The sequence below is a fragment of the Papio anubis genome, chromosome 5 (assembly GCF_008728515.1).
Source record: "Papio anubis isolate 15944 chromosome 5, Panubis1.0, whole genome shotgun sequence".
In the NCBI taxonomy this organism is placed as follows: Eukaryota; Metazoa; Chordata; class Mammalia; order Primates; family Cercopithecidae; genus Papio; species Papio anubis.
Window position 1 is genome coordinate 56104657 of NC_044980.1, and position 26440 is coordinate 56131096.

The 26440-nt window shown below is 37.7% G+C and overlaps 1 protein-coding gene across 1 annotated transcript in view; it reads left to right on the forward strand.

Annotated features, from left to right (window-relative positions):
• Positions 1–223: 223 nt before the first annotated feature.
• The window catches only part of ZSWIM6 (zinc finger SWIM-type containing 6), a 110050-nt gene continuing 83833 nt past the window's right edge, over positions 224–26440 (forward strand). Inside the window, exon 1 of the mRNA XM_031666819.1 lies at positions 224–259. Within this exon, the coding sequence (XP_031522679.1) occupies positions 224–259 (36 nt within the window). The remainder of the gene's footprint in view (positions 260–26440) is intronic.

The following is a 26440-nucleotide window of genomic DNA, read 5'->3' on the forward strand; positions in this document are numbered from 1 at the left end:
CTGAACATTCTCAGTTTCCTGCTGAGTATGAAGGTTCATGAACAAAAGCAATGATCATTTATACTGTGAGGACCATATAACTTAAAGCTGACTTAGCATATTATTTCTTTCCTCATACATCCTGTTCAGCTGCCCCTTTCCCCCATTCAGTAGCTCATTCAGTAACAAATATCGTCAGAGTTTACAGAAAAAAATTACATCTTTAATATGGAATGAATTGCCGATGAAAGATAGTCGTGTTCGAAATACGACATTTAACGTAAGTGTACAGATTTCCCAGTAAAAGAACAATTCCAGTATTCTGGATTTACTAGCAGCTGTTGAAAATGTAACACCGCTTCTGCTTTTTTTCCCCACCTCATGACAACCTAATGTAAAACTATATTCAGGAGTAAGGAATCTAGAATATAAATTGTATTAGTAATTGCAGGTCAGAAACTTATATTTAGTTATCTGACTCTGAGTCATGATTTTTAGTATTCTGTGTGCTGTGCATGTGTGCCTTCTGTTACAGACAACACCAGGGAAGAGACCTAATAAAAAGTCTCATGTTCTTCAAAAAGAATAATTGAGAATAATGCTACTTAAGAGCACGTAATATCAGAACAAACAGGCAATGAACAGCATATAATTCTGTATATTATGCAGAGACATTAAATATACATATTAGTAAGGTAGCAGATGCTTTGGTGCTGAAATTGACATGTAAAATAGTACGCTTTCTCTGCAGGGCTCTGCTCCAGCCAGCACTCCTTTACATGTAATGAATAGCTAATTTTAGTCCTATGGTCCATAGGAGACTGATGGAGGACTGCGAAGAGGAAAGCGTTCCAACTCCAAGAACAGCAGGATGTGCTGAGATGTGCTTTTTAATGGAGAAACATTTTATAACTCTTGGGGGTAAATTCATAAAGATGGTTGTGCATGTGTTTTTGTATTTAAATTAAGGAATTATTAATACAGCTAGACAACCAGGAGTCTGGCAGCTACATTGCAGAAGGGAAAAGCAGAATTTGTTGACTGCACTGAGCTCAGGAATATCTTGCACTTTTAAGAACATCCTTATTAAAACTATCCTTTGTCCAAATGGAGCAATTAATCAGAAACAGACTCAGAAACAGAAATTTGAGAATGTATTTAGGTAGTTGAAATTTCAGGCTGACTTTCTAAAACTAACCTTTGCCTATATATTGGAAAAGGCAAATGACTTTTATTCTTCTAACTCACGTGGAGGTTCTCTTGCCGTTTGAAATCTCCCTATGTCCATAATTCATTAATCCCATCTATCCTGTCAATATCTGTTGAGCATCTGTTGTGTACCATTATTTTCTGGGAGCCAAAAATGAATAAAATCAATCTACACCCTCAAGCAGTTTGTAGTCTGCTGGAATGACAGACTTAAAAATGCTTATAACTAAGATATTTTATGTGCAGGACTAGGGTTTTTAAGCTAAAAGGCTGCTTTTTTAATTGTGAAATATAAAGTACATGTAGAACAGTGCATAAAACATGTCAACAGTTAAACAGATTGTTATGGGATTATACTTTGTGTATTTTTATGTTTGCTTCCTTTATTCAACATTCTGTGATTCATCTGTGTTGCTTGTAGCATCATCATTACTATAGAGTAATCTATTTTATACCTGTAGCATACTTTATTTGTTCTACTGTTGGTGGACATTAGTGTTGCTTCCAGTTTTTGGCTATCATTAACAATGATGCTAAGAGTGTTCTTGATTATTTGTCTTGGTATATTTGTGCACGCACCAGGAATATATACCTAGGAATGGAATAGTTGGGTCATAGAGAATATACATAGCTTTTAAGTTTACTAGATAAGTGATTTTCCAATTTAAAAAGACCTTTGAAAGATTTTTGTACATTGGTGGTTTCTAAAGTTATCTATTTTCTCATGGAATTTGGTTGTCTCATGAGAATAAGGTAGGAATGCTTGTATGTTGCTAACATGTAGTTCAAGTTCCCTTTCTACCTAATCTGGATTGCCAGGAATATGCTTGAAATGCCAAATCATGACTTAGTATTTTACTGTGGTAATTGGAATAGTCTGACACATCAGGAATTATGGGAAAGATCTTTGAGACTGGAAACTATGCCACAGTTTTGTTTAGTGCTAGGTAGGAAAGGTGAAAAAAAAAAGCGCTAGAGTATATTAAGTATACAAAAAGCTTAATGGTTTTAAAATGTTAAGCTCACATTTGGAAGTGTAATTTTATTTTAATCTCTTTCCTAATGGAGGAAGAAAGATGACTGATTTGGTAGGGTAATCTTGTTTGAAAAATTGACAACTCTGGCATATGGCCCAGATCTCTTTTCAAATTTTGTGTGAAAAAGAAAAATGGCAGCCTCTTTGTGCTGTTCATTGGTGTAAAAAAACAAAAAAAAAAAAGAAAAGATATGGTTGAGCCTAAGGGTGAAGTGCTGACTCTTCATATGGTAGGAGAGTAGATAAAAAGAGTTAGTGGATATTTCACATAATCAACTTCTCTTACCTTCCCAGACAGGTGAAAGAATGTCATGAGTATTAGAATAATTAGCAGAGCATTAAAGATACCAGGGACATTTAACTTACTTCTTGGCCTCCAAATTCATAAGAAATATGAAGGATTAAAAAAAACCTTGCTTTTAAAAATACCTTTTCCCCACAGGTCTGTGTGAGAACTGAATTTACAGGGTGCTTGGAGTTTCCTTTTGCTATTCAAAACATGTTAGAGCATGAATGTTTGGGGCGTTCAGGCCCTAAGCTATGTTGGTTGAGTGAAAGGGAAATTTTCTGTTCTATTCAACCAATTCAGTGAACATTTAATGCGTGCCAGCCATGTGCCTGGTCCTGGTAGGTACTGGGGACACAAAGATGAATAAAACAGCTTACAGTCCACTGGAACAGACAGGCATATAAACAATTCACTATAGTGTTGTGCGCTAAGAGCTATAATAGCAATCTGCAGAAAGTACTTTGGTCCACAAAAGAGAGAACAAATACTTTTTTGTGTGTGGGGCTGATGAGGTTCTAGGTAACAGTGGCCTTTCACTGTGTTGAGAAACAAACTTGAAGTAGATCATACAGGTGACTAGGGACTTACAGAGAGAGGAGAAGGGGCATATTTGGCAGAGGAAATTGCATGAACTAAGAGGTTTATATTGTTCCTCTAGATTAGAGATAATCTACATGAGATTATATTATGTATAAAAATTAAAATCTCATGGCAGTTTAGGCAGTGAGTCAAAGTTCGAAGTTGATAGACTTAATAGCTTTTCTTTCTTCCTCTCAGCCAGGGATTGGCAATTAGGCAGACTCAACTTGAGCCTGTCCTGGATGTGAGGATAGCTGTATGGTTAGACTCCAGCCAGTTCATCTCCCTTCCTTTAGAGCTACTTATTAAATGCTTAAATATAAATCATCTGTGTTTAGGAGCTATAAGGAGGAGCTAAATAAGCTCAGTTCTTGCCTAATAGGGTGGTGATTTTCAACTCTCCCCCTGTATGTTATGCACAGTTGTAAAAAATAAATGCATACATTTGAATATTACTATCAGAAAGAAATAAAATAATGGGGGACATAACCTTAAAAATTATCTAGTCTGTCTCCTGCATTCCTATATGTAGGAAATTAAGGCTTAATTGGTTAAATGACTTGCCAGGGTCACACAGCCCATCTTGTAGCCTAGGGCCAGGTAGGGATACAGAGTGTGCAAGGGTTCTCTGACTGCCCAGGCTTATTCCTGTAGTTAAGACTCAGTTTCTATATGCCCATAGTTTGAGTATATCACAGGTTAGCCTTCTCACATTTACTGCAATTATGGTTCAGAGAACTTACCGCTTTGACTGAGGTAGAGGCAACATGGTATACCAGAGTCTGATGAACTGCCACCTAGTCGTGTTTGGTCTAGGTGCTGCTGCTGGCCACACAGAAAGCCAATCACTGCGACAGTAAGTATTGCCAGGGAAGAAGACAACTTTATTTGGGTGCTGCTACTGAAGAGAGAGGAGATCAGTCTCAAGTCCACGTTTCTGATGGACTAAAATTAAGGGTTTATGTAGCAGAGAAGAAATGTAACCATGTGTGGGAAAATAGGAATTAGAGAGGGGTAAGGAAGAGTTGTTGGTCAACAGAAAGCAGGCCCTGTTGGGTGAGGGTTCTGGTGTCTTATTACTTAGATGTGGTGATCTGGTTAAGTTTCAGTTCGTTGAGACTGTTTGGGAGGTCTGATGGTTGGTTTCTTGAGAAAGGAACTCAATATGAGAACATTTGAACTTTCTCAAGTTCTAAGACTGGGTCAATTTCTGTGTTTAGTCAAAAGAAACTGTAAACGTCAGTTCTGTGGGCCAGTTGGGCCAGTTTTGGTCCCACCCTTTTTATTGATCAATTCATCATTCATAGGGAATCTGTCTGTCAGTTTTTCTGGCTGCTTCATGCTGAGGAGGGGTGTTTTGGGCAGCTCCATACCATGGATGAGGAATGGAAGTTTAATCTAATACCTACTTTTCTTCTGAAGCACAATCTTTCTCTCTCCAGTCCTTCACTTCCGTCAAAGACAGCTCACATCAGGACCAACCTACCTGCAAAATAAGCTTCAGTCCCATATCCTTGGCCTGATTACTCGTGTGAAATGCAGCAAGAATCATTGTCTACATAGGCTCTCCTAAATTTGCTTTGCTGGAACCCATCACAAGACCATTTCAGTCAAAGCCCTGGGAAAATGACCAGTTCCTCCAGCTGTGTCCTGTTATAAAAGAAAACAGTTTCTCATTGAACTTATGCAAACAACCACATTACAGTGAATTAAGAATATTCACAAATAGTTTATGGATTCTGGAGAAATTAGGCAGAGGGAGAGAAATGTGCCTTAAATTCTGTTTATAAGAGTATACTCCATTGTTTAAGGCTATAAAGAGCTCAAGAGAAAAAAGGTTCTCCAGACTGAACAATCAGTAATGTTTCAACAAACAAAGCCCATTAAAAATTATTTCAATCTTCCATTAGTTCAGTGCATGCCATGAGCTCCTACTCTGCTTCATACTAGGTTAGCAATCTTTAGGAACACACCAGCCTTTCATTTAGTGTCCTGTAAGTTTTCTCTCTAGTCCAATGGCATACTCTCCAAAGTTATCATAAACCTGTATTCAAGAGTCTTTGTCAGGAACTCCCCCCAGAAAGCAAGTGCTGGACTGTGGCTGATTATAAGCCACTTTTTGAGAAGAATCAAAGCAAAACAATTGTGGATGAGAAACACCTTAGGAAAGCCATAAATACACAGTTGATAAGGAAATCTGGTTATTTCTGTGGCATACAACAATTTAGCATAATAATCATAATCATTATAACAACCTAAATGAAGACATACCAGAATTTCAGGAATCACATTCAATTCTGGAATACATACTAACAACACACCTATATAAATATAACCCAAAGAAAGTTAAACAACACTTCAGATTTGAAGTCCTCCTGTATAATTCTAACGTAACAGATAAGCCTAGTATAGTTCTCTTGAAGTTCAGGGGCCGCATATCCAGAAAAATTTAGTTTGAGGTCAAAAAAACTGAATTTAGAACTTGAAATTTTGCCTTTGGAAAGCTTGTCAAATGTCAGAGGTTTACACTTGATATCACAAAATAGGATTATAGGTGTCCATAAAATAATCATTGATTTAGCTAAAATGATAAAACAAAAACATTTACTCTTTTGACAGGTAGGAGACTCAGTTTCCCAAGCAGTAAGATGTAATAAAGACAGCATGAGGCCAACCACATCTGCCTAACCTTCCTACTTTTTTTCCCTGCAGTTTACTTGAAAAGTAAACAAAAATCTTTTATTATCATTATACAAAAATTTTATTTTAAAGAGAAAACCAACTTCACCTTCGCATGATACATTATTAATGTTAAAGTTAATTTTAATGAAACATTATAAACAAATCTAATTTTAATCAGTTTGACTATAAGGTAAGACTTTCATAAACCTTTTTTAATTTTTTTTTTTTTTTTTGAGACGGAGTCTCGCTCTGTCGCCCAGGCTGGAGTGCAGTGGCGCAATCTCGGCTCACTGCAAGCTCCGCCTCCCGGGTTCACGCCATTCTCCTGCCTCAGCCTCCCGAGTAGCTGGGACTACAGGCGCCCGCCACCTCGCTCGGCTGGTTTTTTGTAGTTTTTAGTAGAGACGGGGTTTCACCGTGTTAGCCAGGATGGTCTCGATCTCCTGACCTCGTGATCCGCCTGTCTCGGCCTCCCAAAGTGCTGGGATTACAGGCTTGAGCCACTGCACCCGGCCCCTTTTTTAATATTTTATAATTTTCTGTTAAAGAGCAGATCAGTGCTCCAAGAAAATCCTGTTATTCCGACATAGGGGCCTAGATGTTGGCCTTGCATCAGTGTGTTTTTGATATTAATGTTTAATTTATAGAAAAACTCTTAAGTAACCTTTTCCCTTAAAATCAGCCCTTACAATCTCAAGTACCCACCTCTTCTGTGATACTCCCTGGGCCTAGAGGGATTGAGTAGCTTTAATTTTTTTGGTCTTGTGTCTCATGAGAGCAGTACATTTCGTGTACTTCTCCCAGGTTTGAAGACGAGGCTTTGAGTAGTGTCAGTGTTCAAGATCAGAAGGAGTGGGTACCTTTTTCAGACCCATGAGTCAAAACCCTGTAACTTAACAGCACAAGGATTAGCTAATAGGACATTTATTCTGCAGAAAGCCCTATCATTCTAACATGTCACAAATTAAAACACTGTGATTTGGTGTCTAGTAGTTGCTGCCTGTAGCATTTCAAACCACTGTATTAAAATAGTTTATGCAATACTCATTGCATATGTCTAATTGCTAGCATTCTAGTGACAGAATTGTGACCAAAAGCATCAAAAATATGATAGGTCCTGTGCCAAACTTATCAAAGTAAGACAATTAACTTTTCTCTCTGTCATTTAAAAAAATGTTTAATGCAAATACCAGTCTTGGAAATTCAGTATGAAGATAAATGAACTTACAACAAAACAAGGACAAAGTGAGAACAAGCGCACAATAATTTTTTCAGCTATTTTAAAAGATTATCATCATACATTTCCAGGATTGGCTTCTAGATACAGTACCGACAACTGATTAGGTAACTTTCACCATTAGAATCCTCAAATCAGTGCAACATTTGAATATATTTTGTTATAAAGTATACACCTGAAGTCCAAACAGTGATGAAAGGCTTGGGATAAAAAATCATTGGAAAGTGCAAAGTCTCACATTTTTATCGCTACTTAATCCAAGTGAATGTTACTTAATTTTGATAATGGTAAACACAACTAAAGTTTGAAAGCAAATGACAAATTGTTGGAAATGCAGAGGAAACAAAATGACTATTTATAGAACCAAATACAATCCTTCCGTTAGAAACTGAAAAACATCATTGGTTTCATGCATGTGTGTATGTGTGAGTAAAACCCAAAGAACAACAGGAAGTAAATGAAAATTGAAAGCAAAAGTAAATAAACAGAAAATGAACCCCCAATTTTTCTCATACTCAAGGTAAAAAAACTTTACCTTGGGGGTGACAGTGTTATCCAGAGCCTAGAAACACATATGATGGATATTTTGTTCCTGGTATGCATATTAATGTCTTTAAATCCACTCGTAACACTATACGTTTTGTGCAATTAAGGCATTGACTTAAGGCACGTGACCAGTAAGTACTTTAGTGCTAGTACTGTCTAGGCAGAATAGCACATGTAGTGTGAAACAAAGCAATGCAAACATTTGTCACATTTACATGTACTCAGTACCTTCTTCTTTTTTTTTGAGACAGAGTCTGGCTCTGTTGCCAGGCTGAGTGGCGCGATCTTGGCTCACTGCACCCTCCACCTCCTAGATTCAAGCGATTCTCCTACCTCAGCCTCCCGAGAAGCTGGGACTACTGACACGCCACCACTCCCAGATAATTTTTGTATTTTTAGTAGAGACGGAGTTTCGCCATGTTGGCCAGGATGGTCTCAATCTCCTGACCTCGTGATCCACCAACTTTGGCCTCCCACAGTACCTTCACTTTTAAAAGCAGTTTATCTAGACTACTTCTGAAAACTGAGGTATTAGACAAAGCTAGTCATCAGTTCCTTGCTAACTATTTTATGATATGTGAATATCAGATGTTCACCTAAGTAAGAATGTTCAAATTAAATACATTGGGCATTCTCACCAATAACTCAGAAGATTCAGGCATTTTCATTAAACCAACAACATTAAATTAATCTTATTTATCAACAAAATCACACAAAGATCATTTTGTTTTTGGCTGCGTTTGTAGTTTTATAACCTTCTGTGCCAAACCCCAGCACCTCACAATATCTAGCAGAGACAAATATAAAACCTAGACAAAAATATATACTAACAATTCTGAAGACGTTTCTGTTTTTGTCTTACAAAAATTTTAAAGCCAGTTCGTTTATTAAAGATTTACTTAAGTCACATGAACTTGGGAAATGCTTGGACGTATTTACTTAATTTATGAGTGCTCTTTTATTTATAAGCCAATTTGGTAGACAAAACATATAAGTGTACATACACGTAAACACTTCTAAACATGTACACACACACACACACACACACACAGATCCAATAGCTTTTACTTCAGAACCCTAGCCATGCGATAGCAATACCAACTCACTGGTCTACACACATGTTCAAATGACTAAACCTTATTTTCACTGATAGGTAATCCAATGAAGGCTATTAACCAAAATTTTGGGTAAAGCAGTTTTCATAGCTGTTTGATTTTTAAAGGCCAAACCCCCTCAGACTCAAAAGAACTCTGAGGCCAAACACAGCGCAGAAAAACATCATGTACTAAGCTGGCCCAACCCTGCTTAGAACAGCAGCATAAAAGCCTGGATACATGGAACTCCATCCTGCTTTCCTGTTCCACAGCAAAATGAGAAGTTAGGAGAGACCTAACTTATGCAGATTCCAAAGAATATTGGGGCCAAACAGTATTTAAAAAGTTTATCAAATTCTGATTTCCCATAACTGTATCAAGACACATACAAACAATTACCAAAACACAAACCAACTGCTGCAGCAACAAACAAGCCCCAGGAGTGTCCAAACTGAAACAGAAAGGTTGCTTTCCTCTCTCAGTCAGTTGGGCTTGTTCAACCTGCAAACAGAAATTCCTTCAGAATTTCTCAGAGGAGCAGATCCAGCTGCTGGTATCCACAAAAGACACTCACTCATCTGAACATAGATGTCAGATTTCAAAGGCTGTTTTTTTCTAGGCTGTCAGGCAGCAGTGTGGCCAAAGAGAAAGACCAAAACCCACCTCCAGCCAAAAAAGGGTCGGGCAACTTCTTAGGAGGTGTTCTAAGAATTCTCCTGGCTTGCAGCAGCTGACCAGCAAGCAACATGTTCAGGTCGGGGAATCAAAATCTGTTACTGACATGCTAGGGGTTTGTTCTAGGTCTTGCAACTAGCTGCACAGAAAGCCAATCACTGAGACAGTGAGTATTGCCAGGGAAGAAGGCTTTACTCAGGTGCTACAGCTAAGGAGATAGGAGATCAGTCTCAAGTCTATCTCCCTGATGGACTAAAATTAAGGGTTTATATAGCAGGGAAGAAATGTAACCATGTGTGCTAAAATAGGAATTAGGGAGGAGTAAAGAGGAGTTGGTCAGCAGGAAGCAGGTGGTCAGTTAGGCAATTGTAATGGGTGAGGGGTCTGGTGTCTCATATCCAGATGTGGTATCTGTTAAGTTACAGTTCCTTTGAGACTCTCTGGGAGACCTGATGGTTAGTTTCTTGAGAAAGGAACTCAGATAGACGGTTTTAACTTTCTCAAGTTTTAAGACTGGGAGGATCAATTTCTGTGTTTATTCAAAAGAAACCATAAACATCAGTTCTATGGGACAATTGGGCCAGTTTCCATAGCACATTAGCATCATAGCCTCTCTGAGTTTCCTATTTTCCAAAGGGGGAAAATAATATGTATTTTATTGAGTTGTAAAACTTTCAGATGTGAAAAGCACTTAACACAGTGCATGACTCTTGTCACCCATGTCTTTTCTTCTTTATATATTTGGATTTGTGGGTCAAGTGAGATCATAAAAATCACTTTTCAGAATATCACATTCTATACAATTGAACATAGGCCTATATTAAGTTAGTTTCCTTCTTATTCATTATTTCATTTTCTTCCCTGGTTTGTGAATAACAATGCTACTTCATTAAAATAAAACTTAATTTTTCCTTTTATCAAATACTATAGTTTTCTAGTAAATGAAATAATGTATATAAATATATACATGTCCTGTTTGGGGGAGGGTAGATGATAATGGTGTTGCTACGCATTCTGAAAGGATTTGCAACCTGAGAGAGACAGACTGGTTCTGATCTGATGCACTTAGGGACGGTACAATAAACACACTGAACCAAGAAATATATAGGGATATGATAAGAAGATTTATTTGCTATGCAGAAGATTAAAGCATGTTTTAGGAATGAAGAGAAAGGATAAGGCCATAGTTGAGAGTGAAAGTTAAGAGTAGCCTTGACTAGAAATACTGAAGTAGTCTGAAAAAAATCACAGTTGCAGTAGCAATAGAAAGTGATAGGTATATATAGGATGTTTTGACATTTTTAGCTGTAATGCTGCCTGCAAGGAGAACCTGCTGGCAAACCTCACAAAATGGTAGCGCTATTGCCCTGGTAGTCCTTGTAATCACAGCATCTCCGTTCCCTCTTTAAAGCCCTTTGGCCATCCTATACGATTCCTGTTGGGCATTTACATCAAAGAATGTTGACTCCTGGTAAGTGTTTTGTATAGTCCTGGGTTCATCTTAATAATAGAGCAGTAATTTAGAAAATACCCACACCAGTAGGATGCCCACTATTTTATAGTCACATTGGTTTCTCATCCTATTTCTGAAGCTGAGAAAACCATTTATTTTTGTTTGCGTTCTAGGCCCAATTTTTTGCTTAAAGAGGTCACACATTGACTTTCATGTTTAATATTACTGAAAGGTATGTAATGAAGCATTCTTTATCAGGCTTATAAAACTTTTTTAGCAATTTGTTTTTTAAATTTATTTCCAGAGTTGTAATATTTTTAAATTTATTGTTTAGAGATGGGATCTTACCATGTTGCCCAGGCTGTCCTTGAACTCCTGGGCTCAAGCAGTCTTCCTGCCTCAGCCTTCCGAGTAGCTGAGATTGCAGATGCATACTGTTGTACCCAGAAATACTTTTTTAATTTAATTGTTAACAGCCTACATTTGAATAAGGCCATATGTACCGCTTCATAATTCTCTGGTAAAATTATATCAGTCTGCACCTCGAAAGGTGTTTGGTAGTTTGGTTTTACTGAGATTTTGTTGTCATAGTTCCAGAAGTCACATGCCCAACAAAACTGGGTTTGATAGTATACTGTAAGACTGACTGTACAAAGCTTGATGGGGCACCCATTCCATCACTTTATGCTCTTTTCCCATCTCCTTGTAAGGGTGGGTACCTTAGGGCAGGAGCAAGGTTAAGCAGATGGGAAGGCACTCTGAGTGAAACAGCTGTTTCCAGTTGATCTCCAGGTGTGAGCAGGCAGTAGCTAATAAGGAAGGATGACTGCATGTATGAATAGTCAGTCACTTCACTGCCAGCTTAACCAGAAAGACACAGAGATAGGTTGGGGTGTTGAACAATTTTGGACTGACCCTGCTGAATACAGTATTTCAGTGGAATGAAAGGACAGTTTCCTTTTTAGGAAAACTATGTGTTCCAAATTGATATACCCCTACCCCACTTCTCAGCCTCTTCTTAGAAATTCAATATAATAACAGTTCAGGAGCCTCTTGAGCCTTTCAACATCCTCAGCCCGCTTTTTCCATCCTGCCTTTTTTTCTGCTCTTCTTGGATAATCTTTCCCACTCATTTTCCCCTCCAACAATTTGGCAGTAGTAGGAAAGGTGGGAAGAAGAATGGTGATTTGTTCAAATTTTTCTTTGCCCCACACATGAAATGGGTACTGCTGAAGGCAGTGAAAAATAGATGGCTGTGGGTGGTTTGTTAGTGACTCATCAGTCTTCCCATTCTGCTGGGAAAGGGAAGGGCTGGGACCAGATGGGAATGCATTCCAGAGACTCTTGCTTTAAATGATTTCTCATTTATGTGATTTATTTAAAAATAAATAATTGCTAGGCCAAGTAAGGGCCACGAAAAAGTATACACTTCATTGAATTGCCACATTGCCACATTTTTCCTAGACATGGTTAATAAAGCCTTCTGATAGAATAGCCACTGGTGAGGATTTCTTTTTTAAATTATTTCCTGGTGGTGAATTTATGATTATACTTCACTGTACTATGAATGCTTGATCTACATAATCAAGATTAGTATTGTTGTTACTAAATATTTACAGGACTCCAATTTAGTAAGTAGTATACAAAACAAATACCACTCTTGCCCTCATGAAGTAATAAACAAAATGACTTATGAAGGTAAAGCTTGTGGCAGGGATAAGCCTGCACTCAGTGGAGAAATAAAGAAATGAGCATAGGGAAGAGGAACCCCAGGAACATTTGCTGTGGTCATTTTGGAAATACTTGCATAGTCAAGTGTATTTCTTAGGACTATCTGTAATTTTACTTTATTAAATTGAGGTTTATTTATTTAAGGATAATGTGGTTCCAAGAAGTCTGTTTCCAGGGTCTATAGTTTGAAGCTCCTTTTACCTTAAAAGTATGTCCTGACCCCTGAAGACTGACCATCTGGCTAGTGTGGTTGTTGTCATTGTGATCAATAAAGACAGCTTTGATTTATGAGCAATTTATCCTGCTTACAACTGCACAGAAGTGGCAGTGGTTCATATTTTGGCTTCTGTTCAGCTGGGGGAACTTGAGCTCCCTTAGTTCTTTCAGAAAGCCTGGCTAGGAAGCTGGCATCATGGCAGGAATGTTTTAGTTAGTTTCAGGAAGTCAGGGTACCAATGTCAGAGTAATTAAACTGACAGAATAACTACTTTTTATTTTCTTTAAAATCCAAATTATGCTTTAAATTATGATCCTATTTAAGTATATTATTTAAAAGTTAAATATGTTATTTAAACATTTCTAAATTTTGAGAGCTTTTTATCAAGAACTTGGGGCTTTTGAAAAACAGATGCAGAAAATACTTCAAAACCGGAAGACATTTTTACTTAGAGTACTAAGTTAACATTGGCCTGGCTGTAAGGGAGGCAAGAGTGTTCACGATTATTTGAGGCAACTCAAATGGGTTTCTCTTTTTTATCTTTCCCAGCATAGACAAACTTCTTGTTTTTGTGAAGGGAAAATACTTTACCCCAGAATGGCAATAAAGATAGAGGAAACATTCTTTCCTTTAAATGGAGAAGGCAGATTTCTCATTAGACTTCATTAATTAGTTAAGCTTGTTTTACCCTGTAGATTCTGAATGGGTGTTAATACTTTTTGCACTGGTTTTTAGAAATTGCTATTTTCTAGATTAATTCAAGAAAGATGAATGTAACCTTTTAAGTTTGGAATTTACAGAGATGGAAAAAATTTTAGCACCTAATACATTGTTTATTTGGCAGGATGTGCTATATGTTAAAAGGTGAACCTCTTCCCTTACCCTTTTAGTAGTTACAAATATATATGTAATATATACTAAAGAATATTTAAATATGTATGAGTTATAAAGCAAAACAATACAAGGAACACTTAGTACCCACTACTCAACCTTAACAATGTAAGGTTACTGGTACTCTTGGAGCCTTTTGTGTGCCTCTCTCCGATACCTTTACTTCATTTTCCATTTCCCACCCACTGCAGAAATTATCCTGAGCTTTGGGTCAATCATTTTCTTGCTGTTTTAAAGAAAATACTTTTCCACTGAGTGTCCTATTCCTTTATACACTGTAGCTTGTTGCTTTTTTTTTTCTAGTTTTCCTCCTTAAAAATACTACATTCTGAGATTCATCAAAAGGTTGTGTTTATAGTTCATTCCTATTCATAGCTATATAGTATTCTACTATATGAACATATTACAGCGTATTGAATCTGCTGCTCGTGGATATTTGGGATACCAGCTTTTTATTACAAAAATGCTATGAACGTTATTTTGCATGTCTCTCAGTGCACATGTGCAAGTGTTTCTCTAGGGTCCTCCTGCCCGTTCTCATGGTATGAAAAAATCCTCTTAATCATTAAATCAAAATATTAGGAATATACCTTAAGTGACCCCGCAGATGTTTGTGGCTTAGATGTTTGTGACCTTTTTGCCACAACTAAGTAACCACATCAGATTGTTTCTTTTTAAAACTTTTTATTTTGAAATAATTTCAGATTTATAGAAAAGTTGCAAGATAGTACACAGAGTTCCCATATATGCTTTACCCAGCCTCCCCTAATGTTAATATCTACATTATCATTACCTTGGTACTTTCATTAAAACTAAGAAATAACATTGGTACAATACGATTAAGTAAACTACAGACTTTATTCAGATTTTCCCAGCATTTCCACTAATATCCTTTTTCTCTTTGAGGATTCAGTCCAGGATACCATATTGTATTTACTCATCATGTTTCCTTAGTTTTCTCCAGTCTACAACAACTTACCTGTCTTTCTTTGTCTTTTATGACCGTGACACATTTGAAGAGTACTGGTTAGATGCTTTGTAGAAGGACCCTCAGTTTGAGTTGTCTGATGCTTTTCTTATTATTAGATTGAGACTGCGATTTTCGCAGGAATACCGCAGAAGTGATGGTGGGTACTTCTCATTGCATCATATCAGGGAAGTACATGATAGCAACATGATATATTATTGGCTATGCTAGCCTTGATCACTGGCTCATTTAAGATGATATCTGCCAAGTTTCTTCACTTTAAAGTTACTATTTTTGCTTGCCACGCTTTTTTCTTTTTTCCTTTTTTTAGTTTATTGTTTTTAATTGACATAAAATTGTACGTATTTTACCGTATACAACGTGCTATTTTGAAGTATTATATACATTGTGGGATGACTAAATCTAGCTACTTATTAACATATATATTACCTCATACAATTATCACTTTTGTGTTTTGTGGTGAGAACACTTTACATCCATTCTCTCTGTTTCTCTCTCTTTTTTTTTTTTTTTTTTTCTTCCCATAGGGTCTTACTCTGTCACCTAGTTTGGGTTACAGTGGCGTGATCTTGGCTCACTACAGCCTTGACCTCCTGGGCTCAAGTGATCCTCTACCTCAACCTCCCAAGTAACTGTGACTACAGGCGTGTGCCACCATGCCTAGCTAATTTTTGTGTTTTCTTGTAGAGATAGGGTTTTGCCATGCTGTCCAGGCTGGTCTCAAACTGCTGGGCTCAAGCAGTCCACTTGCCTCGACCTTCTAAAGTGCTAGGATTACAGGTGTAAGCCACCACACCCAGCCACTTTTACTGTCTTAGCATTTGTCAAGAATAACCATGCTTTTTTTTTTTTATTAGAAGGGAGTCACCAAAGTCCAGTCCACACACTGGGAGGAGAGAATAAACTCCACCCACAGGAGGAGGAGTATCAAATAATTTGTATATATATGCCAAAATCACCATAGTTATTAATAAAATATTGGGGGGGAAGATACTCTGAGGCTATGCAAATATTCTGTTTTTCTTTAAAGCTTTACCCACTAATTTTATCATTCATCAGTGAATCTTCTTTGCAGCAATTATTACTATGTTGTTCTAATATTTTTATTTCCGTCATTCCTTCTGCATTTATTAATTGAAATTCTTCTGTTAGAAAGTTGTGTCCCTTCCCCCATTTATTTATTTAATACATTATTTATATCAGTATGGTCTCATAAATGCTTATTTTATTCTTTGAGTTATAATCTAACATTGTCACGATTGATTTTGTTGCTCAAATACTTGCAGCCTGGTTGTTGGCAGCTCTTTCAGATTGGGAGAGTTCCCTAAAATTTAATTTAATTTAATTTTATATTATATTATTTTATTTTTTGAGATGAATCCTCACTCTTGCCTAGGCTGGAATTCAGCGGCACAATTATGGTTTACTGCAGCCTCAATCTCCTAGGCTCAAGCAGTCCTCCTGCCTCAGCCTCCCGAGTAGCTGGGATCACAGGCACATGCCGTCACACCCAACTAATTTTTAAATTTTTTGTGGAGATGGGATCTCATAAGCCATGTTTCCTAGGCTCGTTCTTGACCTCCTGGGCTCAGGGCTCACATTATCTTCCTGCCTTGACCTCCCAAAGTTCTCGGATTACAAGTATGAGCACTGTGCCTATCCCTAAGTTTTTGTTGTTGTTGTTGTTTGAGATGGAGTCTCGCTGTGTTGCCCAGGCTGGAATGTGGAATGCAGTGGCGTGATCTCGGCTCACTGCAACCTCCGCCTCCCAGCTGGGACTAGAGGCATGCGCTACCACGCCTGGCTAATTTTTTTGGATTTTTAGTAGAGATAAGGTTTCACCATGTTGGTCAGGCTGATCTCGAACTCCTGACCTGAAATGATCCACCCACCTCAACCTCCCAAAGTGCTGGGATTACAGGCGTGAGCCACTGCCCCCAGTGAAGGTGTTTTTTTTTCTTTGCACCTCCTTTCTGGCACCATCACATTCTCCAGGTTCATCTTGTAGATTCTGTGTCCCAGTCCTAGAATCAGGCATTCCTTTAAGGAGCTTTGGTTCCCTTTCTTGGTGAGTAGTATTTAGAAACCAAGATCTGGGTGTGTCTTTTTTTAAAAAATAGATATTTGTCTTGGGGGAAAAATGGCTTTCCTGTGTTAGATTTAAATAGTTTATCCTCAAAGTCATTTTATTTTTGAGAGAAAAGTAATTTGTAAAAAAAAATTGTTTCCTTCCTTGTTAATATTAGCAGTAGTAATTAAAGATGTTACCACATCATGTATTTCTAGTAATGAGAAGTAATTTTAGAATTTTCCTTTTCAAGTTCATGGCACTTTTGTGGAAAACTTGCAAAAGTCCATTCATTTTCTCTTAACGATTATTTTCTATCTGGGGTGCAGTTGAGAACAGTGAAACAAGGACAAAGGAAGAGCCTGTGAAGCTGCCGAGCAAAATTCACCAATATCCCCGCACTGAAGCTTAAGCCTGAACTCAGAAGAAAATCTTTGACCTGTACTCGGACCTCATTTACTCTTACTTATACAAAACTTTAAAAACAGTGGTTATCTGGTTTCCAAACTCCTAGATTTAAACAGCATTTTAGAAGAACCAGAGGGATGCATCTATTAAGATGTCAGCAATGAGAAGGGGCACCTGGTTTCTGCAAGGAAGGAGAGAGGGAGTAGACCGAGCACTTGGCCAGCAGGGCAGTGCAGATCTCTATAGCTAAAGGACTGGTAGCCCAGCTTAGTGAGGCTGTGAGGGCACTACTGGGAGGACCTAGTACAGTAAATTTGTTCATAATGATAACTTTGTGTGTTAAGCAAGTGTTAAGTTAGATTCTGCAGCGCTGTGGTGACCCCCCTCTCCACCCCCAACCACCATACTGTTACACTGTTGTTTAGGAAGCTAGGAAAGTGTTGATACATTTTCAAAAGACTTTCATCACCTGGTAAAATGAAAATACTGGTTTCAAGAATAAACCTTCCCTCAGTTATTCAGGCTGAACCTTTTATTCTTTAGAATTATTGAGAGCTGAAGGTTTTGCCTATTTAGTACTACTGTTTGTAAAGTCACACTCTTGAAAATTGGAACCTCATTTAATCTGATTATGCCAGCATAATCTTCCGTTAAGGTATCAGTCTCTTTCATTTCTGATTTTCTCCCTTAAAATTATATCATCATAGGGCTGTCATTGTTATACCAGGAGAGTTCAGTTTCAGAGAAAGACTTTATATATTGGAGGCCTTCTCAAACAGAATGTGAATATAATTTTCATATATTTATTTAGAAAAAATCAGAAACAAAATTTGTTTTAGGAGAATCATCAAAGGGAATTAAGTGGAATTTCTTAGTTTTTAAGATAATATTTTAAGGCTAATACTTCTCTAATCTGGCTAGATTTTTTACTTTCTTGGTTAACAAAATGCTGAATTTTGATATGTAAAAAAATATGTAAATGTAGACTTGTCCTCCTAACAGACTGGCAGAACTGCCCCCCCAAGGAAAAAAAAGAAAACAAAAACCTTATTCTTAGAGTAACTGCAGATGTCCCCAGCTAGTTTATAAATGTTCCAGGTAGAGTTTACAGTTGCTGGGGAATACAGCTGCCACAAGAAACGATTGTCTTAGCCTTTCAGATGAATTTCTCCTGCTCTGCATATGTATATAAAGGTAACTTTGATAGCAGAGTAAAGGATAAGGGAAAGAGGCAGGGTACAAATGTATTCAGTAGGGGTTGAAAGTGTGGAAAGAATTCGAAAGAATAAATGTTAGGAGGAGAGAGAAGTGAAAGAGAACCAGTTAGACCAGTAGTAAGATAGAGCTGTAGCTGTCATTTATTGTATCTTTTCTTCTATCATATTTTACAGTACTAACATTTATAGGTTTCTGAAGCAGGGAAATAAATTTCTGTTGAAGATTAAACCTTTTCCAATTTCTGACTACCTGTCTACCTTAGAGAAAAGAAGCAATTTTAACCTCAAGTAGCAGGGTTTGTACTGTGCCAAAGAAATTAGTTTGAATGATTATGAAACAGTTGATGAGCTAATGTGTTCAATTTATACATGTATGGCCATTTCCTTTTTCCTCAAAATTCTAGAGCCTGAAAACTAGCCATATAGTTCAGTTCTCAGGCCGTTTTCATTTTGTTGTTTTTGTTTTTATTGAGGAATTTTCCTTGATTATATATCCAATATATTTATATTTTAGGCAAGTAGAGTATCCTTTATAAACATAACAATTGTGACTAAATAAGTGGCCCCTATATCTTTTTTATCTTTTTTTTTTTTTTGAGACAGAATTTCACTCTTGTTGCTCAGGCTGGAGTGCAGTGGTGTGATCTCGGCTCACTGCAACCTCAGCCTCCCAGGTTCAAGTGATTCTCCTGCCTCAGCCTCCCGAGTAGCTGGGATTACAGGCACCCACCTCCATGCCTGGCCAAGTTTTTGTATTTTCAGTAGAGATGGGGTTTCACCATGTTGGCCAAGCTGGTCTTGAACTTCTGACCTCAGGTTATCCACCAGCCTCGGCCTCCCAAAGTGCTGGGATTACAGGCGTGAGCCAATGCACTCAGCCCCATATGTCTTTTGACTAGTATCTGACGATACTGAAGTACTTGTGTTTTTGTCTGCATTTAATCTGTATGTTATTTTAGTTTTATGATGAAATAGGGCAATAATCAGTCATTGAATCATATACATTATGCCAGTTATTTCTCAAATTTCCCCCCTCTTTAATTCCCATTGAAAACCTCTTCTAGAATTAGTCTTGTTTTATCATTTGATGCCCCATATTATGTGGACTATATTTAAATCGTCACCTATTCTCAAGAATGGATAATAATACAGTCTTTTTGAGGTTGGATACATATATTTGCCTCTGAGCATGGAGGTGCTTGGATAAGTATTCTAGTTACCTCTAAATGACTGGAAATATACCAAATAAACATTTGAAATACACCAAATAAACAAGAATACAATAAAATTCTTAAAAAGCATCCTCAAAAGTCTTTATTATAAACCAAAGAGAAAAATAACTTGAGACAAAAGTCTAGGTTTTCACCATGCATTTTGACTATGAGTATATATATTTTGGCTGCTTTTGACTTACTTAGAATCTAAAACTTTTAGAGTTTGAGGATATATGGGGAGATCTACAAGAATGCCCTTAACCTAAATAAATGAGTAGATAACAGAGATCCTAAACTTTGAAATACTCTACATAATTTTGTGCATATTTGGCCCCTTTTTCAGATTCTCTAGTGATCTATGTTCCCTCCCAACCTTCTGAAAAAGAAAGTAAGAGACCACTGATCTAGTCCTTCAGCTTTCTTTTGCAGGTATACAAATGAGGCCAGGCTGGGCGCTGTGGCTCATGCCTGTAATCCCAGCACTTTGAGAGGCTGAGGCAGGTGGATTACTTGAGGTCAGGAGTTCGAGACCAGCCTGGCCAACATGGAGAAACCCCGTCTCTACTAAAACTACAAAAATTAGCTGGGTGTGGCAGCGGGCAGTTGTGGTCCCAGCTACTCGGGAGGCTGAGGCAGAAGAATTGATTGAACCCGTGAGGCAGAGGCTACAGTGAGCCGAGATCACGCCGCTGTACTTCAGCCTGGGCGACAGAGCAAGATTCCCTCTCAAAAAAAAAAAAAAAAAAAGGCCAAAGACTCCAGGTAAACAGCTAATTAGTAGCAGAGCTGGGATTAAAACTCAAGTCTCTTTCCCAGGTCAATTCTCATTCCATTTATACTACCATTCTTCAGACACATATTTTGATTCTGAAGCCTAAGCCACTATGTACATAATTGCTACTTAATTAGCACTCTTTCACATTTGAAACCATTTGAGTTTACATTTCTTGTTAAAAAGAAACAAGTCAGAAATTTGGCAGTGATTCATAGTTATCTATTGTAAAATTTATTTTAAATCCTAAAGTTTAGCAACATAAGATAATCATTGTTCATAAATAGCTTTATTGAACAGTTATTTGATATTGAAAGGAAAATTGTAGTTAGATCCCTGGACCAGTAGCTGACTTTTTTTTCTGATTTTTTTTAATAATGTTATTATCAATATCCAACAAACATGCTCTTTTTGTACTAATAAAATGGAATATATCTGTTCCTTTATATTATAGATGCTTTGCTTTCAGAAGGAGTAAGTAAAAACACATTTCTATTTGTGTATAGTAGTATAGTGTATAGTATTGGTGGAATTTTTGTGAGGGTTTTGCAAAAGTCACCCTTTAATCAGGGATATTATCTACAATAAGAGTTTAGTTCTTAGTCACAACTCTTTCATATATACATCCTGGGAAAGATACATAGATCATTTGCTTTCAGACTTTGCTATCTTACAGCTTCTCACAATAAAACTCTCTGGTAGAGTATTCAGATTTCATTTAACCTCGTATTAAATAAAAACTTTACATTTTTATTTATTCATTCACTCAACAAGTATTCATGTGTCAGGCACTGTTCTAGGTACTTCTAAGTGCCACCAGATCTTAAGAGTCTTTTTTGCGTATAGCCATGGATCTCTGTTGTGTTACAGAATAAACTCCAATGCAGTATTTTCATGTTAGACTCTTTCAGGTCCTCCCGCAAAGGGAATTTGAGCTTTGCCACTCAAGTTTCAAGGATTTGGATATAAAATATTGTCAACATTTTCTCAACCATGTGAGTCAAGAGTGTGTGGTATTCTGTTTAATCAAATATTAATAGATATTTCTGGTTGATAGTATGCCAGGTGAAGTTTTGACTGTGCTGCACATAACAACAGCATTGGTGTATTTTCTTTTGTCTTGCATTATAAGAAGGTTGACTTTCAACGATGTTTACCTTTTCCATTAAATACTTGGTTCTTTCACAGTGGATGAGGGATATCGATGATGTGGTATCTCCAGCCTTTCAGCCATACATGTCCAGGTAGTCTTCAACTCCTGGAGAAAAATCACAGAATCCTTTCAGTTGGCTCATGCTTATTGATGATTCTAAACTCAGTTGAGCCCATAGTTCTGTTTATCAGCTCTACTGCTTATCCTGAATTATGTGTGTGTGGTTTTTTTTTTTTTTTTTTTTTTTTTTTGGATCTTACAGCAGTTATTCTAGACCTTTTACTAGTAAATAGAGTTCATTAGGTGTACTGTTACTGTATGAGTTCTTACAACAGTTACCATTTTCATGTGCTTTTGAATCTCGAAAAGGGTGGTGAAAATTAATCCAAACTTGTAAGACCTTGGGAACCTTTCCCTCTTCTGTTAACACAAATAGAACATGGCTTCGGAAATGGGGGTCTGTACTGTCGTTTCTCTTCTTTCTAAAATTTACATTGTATTAGATATTATCTCTTCTTACTTATTTCCAAATCCAACTTAATCTGTCTTGTTAACTCAAATTGTCCAATAATGCAGTGACTTCTCAGAACTGGAACCCTGTGTTATTCTTGGATGCCTCCTGGGAGACTTGTATATACATTTCCTGTTGTGCAGTGGGGGATTAAGGAAGTGGTTGTTGAGTAGTCATAATATATAATGTTCATAATATATAATAGATAATAAGAGAAAGAATACATTCTTTTATGTAGCAAAGACAGACAAGGTGATCCATAGGTTTCACTCCGTTTTTAAATGGGCTTTATTTTATGTTTCTATATTATTTATTCTATATTTTATATATTTTGCATAGATAAACGCTACCTATATTTATGTACTCTGAAATTTCTTTATACAGCTGGAAATTTTGCCAGCTATATAGAACACGACAAAAAGATATAATGCCCTAAGAATCTCACTTTCAGGCAGATGGGTAAAAATTATGTTGGTAAAAAATACTTACTTGCTTTTGTATTTTATTTTGAAGTTTTAAAAAAATTTCCCCCCAAATGCCAGTGACATAAATGTGACTCCAGCTATTGTCATATTTGTCCTTTCTCTCTCCTCTTCCCTGAGCCAAAGCCACCAGGTCATTTGAGATGACCATTGATTCAACCCTGTAGTAGCCAGGGGAGGTCAAAAGTCTCATGCTATATAAGTGAGTATAGCAACTACCACCCCATATCTTGTCATGATTGGCTCTCTATTACTGCTGCCTCCCTCCATAATGTTTTAGAAATCATTCATTATCTATTTCCCTTTTTTAATAAGTGAGAGAAAAAGAGGGAACAAGAAATAGATATTAAATAACTTACCAATGGGGCTAAAATTACTTAATGGCTGAAATTAGAATCAAGAGTCCCAGTCTCTGCCTTGTCTTTCTTTTGAGTTGTGTAGCCCATCCTCTTCTGTGAACTGTGGCTAAGCCATAAGGTGTGTTCAGCATCCAGTGGAAAGCTTTGGAGTGCCCTGTTGCTATAGTAGGCTGGACCAGTCAGTAAGGCAGAGCTGCATTGATGACATCAGTGTTTGTACTGGGGGTGTGGTTATTACGAGGCTCACAGAAGAGGTGCTAGAAATCATTTATAAGTCAAATTCTTTACTCAGGAAGACTTTGAACACTCATTCAGTGTTAGTGAAAGCACTTGTTTTTATTCTTGTACGCAGTATGTGTTCGTTGTAGAAATTTCAGGAAAAAACACTTTCCCCCCACAACCAACTAAAGCAAGGAAAATAAAATATTACCTGTAATTACAGTGCTCCAAGATATGGGTGGTAATGACTTAGCCGGTTTTATCTGCATTTTGAACAGATGACCTCTTTGCTTATTTTTCATTATGTATTTAAGAAAAAGTGTGCCATTTAGCCAGGGTAAAAATATATCTACCTCATTGTTCTTAAAACATACAAATTGGGCAGAGAGGATTTTCTTCCCAGCTGGCTCTCTACAGTAAGGGAAATGACAATAACTTACAGTCCTGGCAGGAGCTAGTGTTCCTTGAGATTCTTTGAGGAGAGCAGGAGCTCTGACTTTGCTTGGCTTGTCAGACCATAAATTAGTGAAGATAGAAAGCTGTGGTCACTTTTTCTTCCCAAAACAAGAATTACAAGTCTCCTTACTCTTGTACCCAACTTTGAATTAGTCTTCCCCTCAGTGACAAGGTAGACCGAAGCTGTAAAAAATAATTTTATATACCTCACATGGAAGGCAAACATTAGGGATAAAAGGGGTGTTTTATGTTTTAGTAGAGAGAAATCTTCAAAGGGAAGGTGAAACATTTCTTTAACTGATTAAAACTAAAAGTTGTTTTGTGGCAAAATTAAGTCTTCTAAATTCTTTTCATTTTCCTTCAAATTACATTTTAAAAATGTGCTATGTAAAATTGGAACAACAGAAAAAAATGATAGCAGTTCTATTAGTTTGGAAGTATGGATATGTTAGCTATGTATTAGCACAACAACAAACCCTAGTCTATTATTGTAGTAGAATGCCAGCATGCTCCTGGGAGCTTGGCATTTCCAGCAGCAAGTGCACTCACACTGACAGGCTAGGGTTTTAGTGCATGTGTTGAAAACGCCAAGCTTTCCAGAGTATGTGGCATTTCTATTACAATAATGATGATGGCAGGCATTCCATTAAAGGAGTTGTAATGGTTTGTATATAGTCAGTTCTTGTCCTTACAGCTGCCCTACAAAATAGGTATTATTATCCCTTTTTATAGATGAAAACGTCAAGGCCAAGTTCAGCGAGCTGAGATAGTGATGGAGCTTGAAGGAAGACCAATCTTGTTTTAGAAGGTGCTAATTCTCTTCAGTCCTGCCCCACCTTGTGCCATCCTGCATTCTGTTGCCTCTGACTTTCTCACATAAGGTCTACTTTGCCTCAGGTGAAAAATGTGTTACTAAAATAGCTGCCTATATATTTTTTTCGTTAATTGAATTGTTTCTAATATACAAATAACTCTCAATTGTGAGGAGTCCCAGGGATGTTGTAAAACAGTCTCGTTGCAGAAGTAAATACTCTCTGATTACTTAAAACTTTTTGTATTTTAATTTAGATTTTTAATGAAGATTTTACTGAAAAGATGGTCTAGCTTTAAGTATTAATAACTGTGATAACAGCTTTTGTTATTATGTTATTTTTACTTTTATTTTGTGGTGCTCAGACCAGTTTCTGACTTAGAATGGGAACATTTAGGTTTCATAAGAAGCTAGATATTATATATACTTTTAATACCCTGAGTTATACATTCTTCATTGTTCCATTTACTATGTTTGCTCAAATATGTCTTGGCTAGAAAAGGCTTGTTGAAGCTGTAATTCTAATCTTCTAAGTCAGTGGTTTTTAAACTTCGGTCCCTGGACACTAGCAGTATCAGAATCACCTGGGTAGAACCAGAAACCTTGGACGTATGGGGTCCTGCAATCTTTATTATCATATGCACATTCCAGTGTGAGAACCACCCATCTATATGTTCCACATGCCAAGAGTGCTTGTGTGTTCTTTCATCTTAACAAATTCTTCTGGAGCACCTCCTCCAAGAATAGTCCTCTGTGATGGGGATGCCACAGACCCCTGCTATCTCTGAGCTTCCAGTTTAACTTGAAGTATAGAGAGGAGTGGACTCTTAAAAATAGTCTTTCGTTAAGTTAAAGTATCCTGGGCTTGGGGCCAAAGCATTTAGTTATTTGTGGCTTTTACAGTGCAGGGAGGGCATTACTTGGAGGAACCCCATGAGTTCTTTCATTTGATATACTTTCAAGGGCCTGGCCTATTCTAAGAACTGTGCTGGATCCTTGGGCTACAGAGATGAAAGAGCTCTGCCTCCAAGCTTCTTAACCCTAGCAGAGTTTACTCAAGTGTCTGGATCTGTTAGTTTGCTTCACCCTCATCTTTCTTTCTTCCTTTTCTTTTTCTTTTCTTTTTTTTTTTGAGACGGGGTTTTGATCTCGTTGCCCAGGCTGGGGTGCAGTGGCGCAATCTCAGCTTACTGCAGCGTCTGCCTCCTGGGTTCAGGCGATTCTCCTGCCTCAGTCTCCCAAGTAGCTGGGATTACAGGCGCACACCAACACACCTAGCCAAATTTTTTTTTTTTTTTGCATTTTTAGTAGAGATGGAGTTTCTCCATGTTGGCCAGGCTGATCTCGAACTCCTGACCTCAAGTGATCCGCCCGTCTCGGCCTCCCAAAGTGTTGGGATTACAGGCATGAGCCACCGCTCCTTGCCTCCCTCATCTTTGAAAATCATTTATGTGTTGGAGTAGAAAGGTTTTATTTGTGTAAGTTTATTGTTTGAGATGTAGAAAACTTGTGTTCCCTTCAGTTCTACTTAATCCAGAGTGTGTACTACCACTGCCTCTCCTAGAGAACATCAGTTTCTTCACCTGTAAAAAGGGGAATATGATGCCTGCTTTGCAGGATGGTTGTGAGAATTAAGTGGGTTAGAGCCTGGGCATAGGGCAAGACATTAGGAATGGTTAGCGCCAAATGTGAGGGCTCATGTTGCAGTGAGGGATCAGGCGAGAGCTCCATCGTGTGGGTGGAAGAATTTGGCTGCCAAAGGCCTACATTCTCCCCTCCCAGGTCTGAGCATACTTTCCCCTTCCTCTTGGCTCTGGTAAACAGAATTAGTCTTCTGTTTCCTCTTCACCACCACCCTTAAAGCAAACAGCCAAGCATTTCCAAAGGTTGTTTTGCTGTGAGCACCCAATGGGAAATAAATAGGTAAAAGGATCTTCTGCTTCCTCCTCATTTACACCCGGTCCTTGGGAGGCAAAACAAAGCATGCAGAGATGCTAAGAGTGCCACTTGGGCACCAAAGGGCTCCAATAAACTTCATCTGCACTTCAGAAGTTTGGGACCCAGGTGAGAGGCCAAAGTGAGCCCTGAGAGGAAGGAGCAGTGAACTGAGGTGGGGGCAGTGTGGGGTGTGCAGGTGACAAGGGATCCTAGAGAGGAAGGGCTC